General features: G+C 41.5%; 1 protein-coding gene across 1 annotated transcript; it reads left to right on the forward strand.

Annotated features, from left to right (window-relative positions):
• The first annotated feature begins 5,197 nt into the window (after positions 1-5,197).
• Positions 5,198-9,783, forward strand: LOC127308935 (DNA-binding protein BIN4). Its single transcript, XM_051339872.2, has 12 exons — positions 5,198-5,525; positions 6,040-6,142; positions 6,299-6,366; positions 6,759-6,816; positions 6,935-7,002; positions 7,201-7,251; positions 7,716-7,833; positions 7,986-8,032; positions 8,123-8,149; positions 8,312-8,387; positions 8,610-8,752; positions 9,312-9,783. The coding sequence occupies exons 1-12, from the start codon at positions 5,481-5,483 to the stop codon at positions 9,396-9,398; spliced, it is 891 nt and encodes a 296-aa protein (XP_051195832.1). The 5' UTR covers positions 5,198-5,480; the 3' UTR covers positions 9,399-9,783.
• Positions 9,784-10,013: the final 230 nt, after the last annotated feature.

Here is a 10,013-nt window from a genome sequence, read left to right on the forward strand (position 1 = left end):
CAAGTGTTGGTGTCCAAGTCTTCGAATAAGACCCGAACCAAAAACCTTCCATAAGAGGGGGAAACCTAGCCCAACTAGGACTCCCACCAAAGGTGGGGTTTCCACCTCCCATGTGGGGGGGTGGCCGGCCCCCTAAGGGGGAGTCCACTTGGGACTCCTCCCCCACTAGGGTTGGCCGGCCATGAAGGTGGAGTCCCATGTGGACTCCACCTTCCTTGGTGATTTCTTCCGGACTTTTCTAGAACCTTCTAGAACCTTCCATAGAACCTTCCGCGACATTTTAATTCACATAAAATGACATCCTATATATGAATCTTATTCTCCGGACCATTCCGGAACTCCTCGTGATGTCCGGGATCTCATCCGGGACTCCGAACAAATATTCGAACTCCATTCCATATTCAAGTACTACCATTTCAACATCCAACTTTAAGTGTGTCACCCTACGGTTCGTGAACTATGCGGACATGGTTGAGTACTCACTCCAACCAATAACCAATAGTGGGATCTGGAGATCCATAACGGCTCCCACATATTCAACGATGACTTTAGTGATCGAATGAACCATTCACATATAATACCAATTCCCTTTGTCTCGCGATATTTTACTTGTCCGAGGTTTGATCTTCGGTATCACTCTATACCTTGTTCAACCTCGTCTCCTGACAAGTACTCTTTACTCGTACCGTGGTATGTGGTCTCTTATGAACTCATTCATATGCTTGCAAGACATTAGACGACATTCCACCGAGAGGGCCCAGAGTATATCTATCCGTCATCGGGATGGACAAATCCCACTGTTGATCCATATGCCTCAACTCATACTTTCCGGATACTTAATCCCACCTTTATAGCCACCCATTTACGCAGTGGTGTTTGGTGTAATCAAAGTACCTTTCCGGTATAAGTGATTTACATGATCTCATGGTCTTAAGGACTAGGTAACTATGTATCGAAAGCTTATAGCAAATAACTTAATGACGAGATCTTATGCTACGCTTAATTGGGTGTGTCCATTATATCATTCATACAATGACATAACCTTGTTATTAATAACATCCAATGTTCATGATTATGAAACTAATCATCCATTAATCAACAAGCTAGTTTAAGAGGCATACTAGGGACTTCTTGTTTGTCTACATATCACACATGTACAAATGTTTCGGTTAATACAATTCTAGCATGATATATAAACATTTATCATAAACATAAAGATATAAATAATAACCACTTTATTATTGCCTCTAGGGCATATCTCCTTCACTCAAAGCTACTGGAAGGTAATGGAACAAAGAAATCCACCCAACACAGCGAAAGAAGCAATGCGAAATAAAAGGCAGAATCTGTCAAAACAGAACAGTCCGTAAAGACGAATTTCTAATAAATACTTCCGTTGCTCAGATCAGAAAACTCAAAACTAATGAAAGTTGCGTACATATCTGAGGAATACGCACGTAAATTGGCATATTTTTCTGATTTTCCTACAGAGAAAACGGCCCAGATTCGTGACAGATAGAAATCTGTTTCTGCGCAGAAATCCAAATCTAGTATCAACCTTCGATTAGAGGCTTCACTTGGCACAACAAAACACAAAACTAAGATAAGGAGAGGTTGCTACAGTAGTAAACAACTTCCAAGACACAAAATAAAAACAAATTACTGTAGCAAAATAACACATGGGTTATCTCCCAAGAAGTTCTTTTCTTTATAGCCATTAAGATGGGCTCAGCAGTTTTAATGATGCACTCGCAAGAAATAGTATTTGGAGCAAAAGAGAGCATCAAGAAGCAAATCCAAAACATATTTAAGTCTAACATGCTTCCTATGCAAAGGAATCTTGTAAATAAACAAGTTCAAGAAGAGCAAAGTAACAAGCATAGGAAGATAAAACAAGTATAGCTTCAAAAATTTCAGCACATAGAGAGGCATTTTAATAACATGAAAATTTCTACAACCATATTTTCCTCTCTCATAATAACTTTCAGTAGCAACATGAGCAAACTCAACAATATAACCATCACATAAAGCATTCTTATCATGAGTCTCATGCATAAAATTATTACTCTCCACATAGGCATAATCAATTTTATTAGTTGTAGTGGGAGCAAATTCAACAAAGTAGCTATCATTATTATTCTCATCATCAAATATAGGAGGCATATTGTAATCATAATCAAATTTATCCTCCATAACAGGTGGTACCAAAAGACTACTATCATTATAATCATCATAAATAGGAGGCAAAGTATCATCAAAGAAAATTTTCTCCTCAATGCTTGGGGGACTAAAAAGATCATGAAAACCAGCTTCCCCAAGCTTAGAACTTTCTATATCATTATCAACAATGGTGTTCAAAGCGTTCATACTAATATTACTACCAGCATGCAAATAAGATTCTATAGGTTTTTTAATTTTCGCATCAAACAATCCATGTTTTAAATCAGGAAATAGAATAAGAAGCTCATTCTTGTCCATTATGCCAAACTAGTGTAAACAAGAAACAAAAAGTTGCAATTGCAGGATCTAAAGGAAATAGCTTTGAGTACTTACAATGCGCCGGAAAATAGCTTAGTAGCCGAGATTCGGAGTGTGAGTACCTTTTACCTTTCCTCACTGCAAGAACAGCGCCGAGAAAATAGCTTGATGTCTACTTCCCCTCCTTTTCTGTAGACGGTGTTGGGCCTCCAAGAGCAGAGGTTTGTAGAACAGCAGCAAGTTTTCCCTTAAGTGGATCACCCAAGGTTTATCGAACTCAGGGAGGAAGAGGTCAAAGATATCCCTCTCATGCAACCCTGCAACCACAAAGCGAGAAGTCTCTTGTGTCCCCAACACACCAAATAGGTGCACTAGTTCGGCGAAGAGATAGTGAAATACAGGTGGTATGAATAAGTATGAGCAGTAGCAACGGTGCCAGAAAATAGCTTGCTGGCGTGTAGTTGATGGTGGTAGTATTGCAGCGATGTAGTAACGCAAAAAAACGATGAAACAAGCGGCGATAGCGATATTTAGGAACAAGGCCTAGGGATTACACTTTCACTAGTGGACACTCTCAACATTGATCGCATAATAAATAACTCTTTCTCATATGTGCTACATACACTCTTTTGTTGGATGATGAACACATTGCGTAGGATTACACGAACCCTCAATGCCGGAGTTAACAAGCTCCACAATAATGTTCATATTTAAATAACCTTAGAGCATAATAGATCATTGCAAAATAAACCAAGAACTAACATAGTGCACACACTGCCCACATTACACTATGAAGGAGGAATAGATCACATCAATACTATCATAATGATAATTAACTCCACAATCTACAAGAGATCATGATCATAGCCTACGACAAGAACCACATGGTGCACACACTAGTCACCTTTACACCATGCAGGAGGAATAGACTACTTTAATAACATCACATGAGTAGCACACAACTAGTAGCGATACAAAGCTCATCATATGGATCTCAATCATGTAAAGCAGCTCATGAGATCATTGTATTGAAGTACATAGGAGAGAGATTAACCACATAGCTACCGGTACAGCCCCGAGCCTCGATGGAGAACTACTCCCTCCTCATGGGAGCAGCAGCGGTGATGAAGATGGCGGTGGAGATGGCAGCGGTGTCGATGGAGAAGCCTTCCGGGGCACTTCCCCGTCCGGCGGCGTGCGAGAACAGAGACTCTGTCCCCGGATCTTGGCTTTGCGATGGCGGCGGCTCGGAAGGTTTACGTGGGTTTCGTCGAACGTATCGGGGTTTTCGCGACGGAGGCTTTAAATAGGCGAAGAGGCGGCGCCGAGAGGCGAAGGGTGCCCACACCATAGGGTGGCGCGGGCCCCCGGCCGCGCCGGCCTAGGGTTTGGTGGGCTGTGCCCCCTCTCTGGCGGTTCTCGTGTGTTCTGGATGCTTAGGGTAAAATAGGAACACAGGCGTTGATTTCGTCCAATTCCGAGAATATTTCTTTACTAGGATTTACTGAAACCAAAAACAAGCAGAAAACAAGAATCGGCACTTCGGCATCTTGTTAATAGGTTAGTTCCAGAAAATGCACGAATATGACATAAAGTGTGCATAAAACATGTAGATAACATCAATAATGTGGCATGGAACATAAGAAATTATCGATACGTCGGAGACGTATCAGTGCTCTCAAACATCGCTCCCTCCTTGGAGACATTTTTGAGGATCCCCTTCTATCACCATCGTAGGTGCATCTGTAGATCTACCGAGGACCAAAATCATAACACAGGATGACGACGTTGAAATGTGTTAATCCAGTTCGGTGAATTTACTACTCTGCGAGCCATGACTACGAACACTCCTCCATTGATAACGCAACACATGCCCGCCTTTGGCATCGACACATGCCACCAGCTCCTCTTAGCATAGGTTACAATATGTGGTGCCCCCTCATCATATAAGAGGCCCAGGCTACTAATGTACGACTCGAACACTACACGTATCATATCCACACCTATTAAACTTAGATTCCAAACGCAACTCAACTCGTACATAATATTCGACACAAACACAACAAAGTCCACCACTTTGAGGTGGTCCAAGCATCAAACTTCCATGTACTACAGACTCGAGCTGAACTTTAGTCCCTTCTTTCCGATCAACACTATATCTTACCAGCCATTGATTTGCGTGGAAGTTATATAACTTGAAGAGATTTCACCGTCGCCCTTGAGTCACTTTGAGTCAAATTCACAGTAGTCTCATCAACACTTTCGCAAGTTCTCCGTGGCGGACTCTTGTCCGTCACTTTGACGCCAATCCCGATAGACTTAGTGCCCAATTTAAATGTGGTACTTGCCAACATTGCTTGAACACCTATGCACACATGTCAAACCAATTGTCTGTCCGCTTGTGCCCTGGTCCGTCGTTGTGTCTTGCTTACCGCTCGAACCTAAATTCCTAAGCCCAAGCCTAGTCCGGCCCGATCTCCGGGCTTACAAACCAGACCCGAACTAAAAAAGACAGTCCAACAAACCCGTCCCAAACTCGGCCTAAATCCCATTTTCTGCAAGCCCAAGCCTGGTCTAATGAGCGGGCTCCAAATTCATGCCCGAACCCAGCCCGTCATGCAATCCCTGTCCGGCCCAGGATTTCCGGGCCGTATCGGGTCGGGCCGGGCTGCCCATGCCCAGATGTGGAGTTAGCATCCGACACCCTCATCTCGAAAAGAAAAGAAAAAAACACCCGACACCCTTCTCTTAAGCTTGGGCGGCGGCGGCGTGGTCACGGCGTCGCGGACTAGCCGGAGCCCGAGCGTCTAGTGGCAGCCGCCCCACTTCCGACGGAGACGGTCTCGGCGGCTCGCTGAACTCGCACAGGCAGGGCTGCCGCTTCCTCCCGGAGGCAAAACCCCCTAAATCTCGGCGCGGCCGAAACCCTCCCAGTCTCAGCGAGCCTAGGGTTCCATCCCAATCGGAACCAGAGGGGCGGCGGCGGCGGCAGGCAGGCAGGCATGGCGGACGAAGAAGGCGACCCTGACTGGCTTGTTGCGTTCAAGGTACCCATCTCACCTAACCTCTGCTTGAGTCGTGGGAAAATGAGCTCTTATCGCTTTGGGAACAAACCTGTACCAAGATTTCTTGCATAATAGATTCACCATTTTCACGGGGTTAGGTGCATATGTGAAATGACGCTACTTTCCTGCTTAAATTCTGCGATGTATGTGACCGCGGTGCAGAATTCAGCTAGAAATCGAGTCCTGCAGCAAGTTCTTAGAACATATTGCACGCTGCTGTAAATGGCCACCATTTCTAGCATATAGTATGTCTTTCTCCGATATGCTTCATGTTGTTCTGAATAAGAATGCCTTGCTGTGTCACCAATTCATATTACTGAGGCCTATCTTTGCTGAAAGCCAACGTGTTGTTCTAGATCTACTTTGGCTTTTCGTAATTGTGACATATTCTTGTGAAGACCAATGTTTTGTATAACTGATAGCTCTTGTTTTGCAATTACATGGTTGCTAGTTACTAATACACGGATATGGGTGTTATGTTTTGGGTGGGGTACAGGCACCAAGTACTGCTACAGTGATGCTTTCTGATTCTTCTCCTGAAAATAGCCCTAAAAGAACCGCTCCACCCGAAGAAAAGAAGAATTCTTCAGACTGTGCAGGTAGTACAGATGCTGCTGCACAAGTTAAGGGCAAACAGGCCATCTCCTACTAGGAGGAATGCCCGTATTTTTTTATATTTTGTATGATAAATTTCAAGCTAGTGATAGTTCTCTTTAACAATTTGATCATATTTTTCCCCACTTGGCCGCTCATAGGTACTTCGAGTAAACATGAGGAAGGACCATCCATGGAAGAAAAGCAGGATAAACCTCCTAAACGCGCGGTACAGATTTCATTTTTGTTGCAACTTACCTAGTTTGAATTCGTGATAGCTTGCCAGCTGTCTTATATTAGTTATTATCTTACTAAATACTGATAGCTGCTATCTCCAAGTAAACGGTTAAAAATATATATCATGCTGAAACTAAAAGGTACTATGGTACCTCTGAATTTGCTCACCAATCAAGTTGAGCAGGCACCTATTTCATGTGAAGATGTTTGATACTTTGGTTCCTGCTAGCAACAACTTTCATGGATCATATCTTTAGACTTCTCTTACATGTTTTGATGCTGATGATCAGTCACCTTTAACTTCAATGCATGTATTAATTTCTTGAGGGAACATGTACTAGTTGCAAACATTGTTAATTTATGTACAAAATGTTTTCTTTGTAGACTCCAAAGAAGAAAACAAAGGTTGCTGGAACAAAAGATAGTTTGGATAAAAGAAATGGTAAGACTAATTAAAAGACACACCATTCTAGTTAGTGCCTAATAATATGCCTTTCAGGTAATATAATTCCATCCTTCCAGTGAGGTTTAATTAGTGTTTTATTGTCAAACAAACATAGATACCCTGGAACAACTCGAAGATGAAGTTAATGAGGAAAAGATGCAGGACAAGCTTGCAAGAAACTCTGTAAGATCCCCTCCTATCTGTTTGGGTTCATAAAACTAAATTTCCAAGTCACGATGCAAAATATGAATAAATAACACAGGACAAGTTCTAGCTGATTCCTAGATCACCAAATTTTCTGGTATTGTGTTCCGTGATTTGATATTTCTGTAACAATTATAAACCTGGATTTACTTACAGAGTGTATGTTCTGAATTCCAGGTCTCCCAGAGGCTGCCATTGATCCTGTCTGATAAAGTTCAACGTTCAAAGGTAAACTCTAATTTTCGCACTAGTGTCGCTTAATTGCAAAGAACATTCATCATAAAAGTTCATTGTCTGCAACGAGAAACCTGAAATACTATGAACATCCCAATTGTTCTCTGGCTTGTATTCTCTTCATGGGAAAGCTGTCTAATTTGCATGAAGGGATTGGAAAGGAATGTATGTTATGTATCAGCATAGGAACAATCATGATTTATGTGATTTGACCATACATGCATGTTTCCTCAGGCTACAATTGTGTGTTCCCTGGATATAATAGGGGTTACATAAGTACAGGCTATACAAATTAGGCATGCATGAATGCATTGTGAAAATAGATTAAGAAAATGTGTAGTATGTGTTCAAGTTTAATGTATCGACATCTTGCTTTCTGGAAATAACAGATTTCCTGCGAGGGGGACTTTGTTATTAATATACCCCCCAAGTTTATAATCATCTTTCATTCATTCTAGGCATTGGTTGAATGTGATGGTGACTCGATAGACTTGAGCGGAGATATTGGAGCTGTCGGTAGGATAGTAATTTCAAACAGTCCGACTGGAAATCAGGATTTGTTACTGGACCTGAAAGGTACCGCCAGGTTCATCTCATTATTGTATCAATTTTTATGCAATATTGTAACTAATTTTATCTGCACTGGCAGATACATTAGTTGAAAATCATTTCTCCTTTACAATAATACAAACAATTCAGCATCTTCTTTTCTTTCTGTGCTCATACAGGAACAGTATACAAATCAACTATAGTGCCATCCAGGACATTTTGTGTTGTAAGTTACGCCCAAACTTAAGTGCAATTGTGCATTTGTGCTTTTCGGTATGTTTTCTTAGTCCTTTGTGCGTTACCTCTTTCGTTTCAGGTCAGCATGGGACAAACAGAAGCAAAGGTTTGTCAACCATAACATGAGTTCTATATGCATATTGAACTTCTCTGCTGAGTCAAAATTTCTAGCACCTAATGTCCCATTTCACTAGTAAATTGGAATATGGATTTGCATTCTGCTTTAAAAGATGCAAGTATTTGCTTTAATCCTCCTCTTCCTGTGCAGATAGAGGCTATAATGAATGACTTCATTCAGTTGGAACCTCATTCCAATTTATTTGAAGCAGAGACTATGATGGAAGGTTAGCATTTTATCTTGCTGGACTATCTATTGCCGATTGCAGTCAACAGTTTGTTGGTATTGAATTTATTGCCTTAAGCTCTGTTTGGGAGAAGTCGTCATTCCTAATATAGCATGTTTTGGGAGCTATTATGCATTTGATTACAGTTTTTAGCGTAAAAGAAGTACATTTGCATGAAGTTGTAGACCTATGTTCTCTAACAATTGGTATCGTTCTATATAGGTACCCTTGATGGGTTCACGTTTGATTCAGATGGAGAGGGTGACAGGCTTAATGAACTTCATGCTTCTCAAAATGATCAGAACAATGAGAATGAAGATCAACCTAAAGCGAAAACCAAAAGAAAAGCAGCCGTGAAGCCAGCGGTATGGTTTCTTGCCTATCTTTCTGTTGCACTTATTTATTTTCTTTTCACTGATTCATAGTATTCGGATATTGTCATGTCCCCAGTAATACATCATTGCGTATGTTAATGCAAATCATGAGTACCGGATCCCCATCAATTATCATTTGCCTCGGCATATTACCATGTGGCAACTGCTAACCCATTTTCGCATAGCTGTGTTTTCTGGATCTTACTTGCGTAACCAGGTCAGTGCATCTTTTGATGTGCTTTTAAGGACTTCCAGTTCTTAGCAATTACACATCCTGTTGCATGCCCTTTACTGCATTCACTGTTGGAGACACTCTTCTTTGTTTGTCATTTCTGTGCCCATTGTCGAGTAGTTAGACCACAATGGCACTCATCGGGAAGTGTTCGCTAGCTGTAAAAGCCTTGCTTCCTGGTGAGCAGCTCTACTAGAGCATGTAGTTATTACCAAACAGATAATCATGGAAGTAGGAAATGTTACTCTACTTAGTTGCATACATCGCAATATCATAGAGCCTCTGATGGCAAACTTGTAATATTTTTTGTGATATTAGGCAAAGGGACAGAAGAAGGCAAAGGTTGCTAAGAAGGGAGCAAAGAAAACCCAATCAACAAAGAGAGGGAAGAAGGGAAAGAAATAATTACTTGCCGAAGAACTGGGATATTTTCCTGTAAGGATGAGAACTCACTTCAAGCTGGACACGAGGAAAGGCTACAATACAACTGGTTCTGGTTTGGTTCTAGGATAGTTGTTTGCTGACTCCACATGTTGTATAATCTGGGCTATCTGTGTACCATGATGTATTTTTTTTAGGAAGAGAAGGCTAATACCATGTACTCTATACTGGTAGTTAGCCAATTCAATGTCGTGAGATCAACTCAAAATATTCAGATTTAAGGAGATGATTCTTATTTTGCATGTGCAATGAGAAGGTGCACACTATGATTCCAATGTCTTCAAATGTAACATGCAGTTGTGTGATCAGAGAAGGAAATATTCTGAATGTTGAGAATTTGCGCAAGTCATTTTAGTTCTCTTCATATGATTTTGTATACAGACGCACAACTTAAATGTCCATGCATTTCGTGATTGCAACACAGTAGGATGCATTCATATTCTTCTTTTACCCACCCAACCAAGCCTTTCAGTCCAAACAAGTTGGGAAACCCATAAGAGCATCTCTAGCCGCGTCCCCCAAAGGGATTTGGCCCTTTGGGGCGCGTCGGACAAAAAAAACCGTTCCAGCCGCGTCCTC

The sequence above is a fragment of the Lolium perenne genome, chromosome 6 (assembly GCF_019359855.2).
Source record: "Lolium perenne isolate Kyuss_39 chromosome 6, Kyuss_2.0, whole genome shotgun sequence".
NCBI lineage: Eukaryota > Viridiplantae > Streptophyta > Magnoliopsida > Poales > Poaceae > Lolium > Lolium perenne.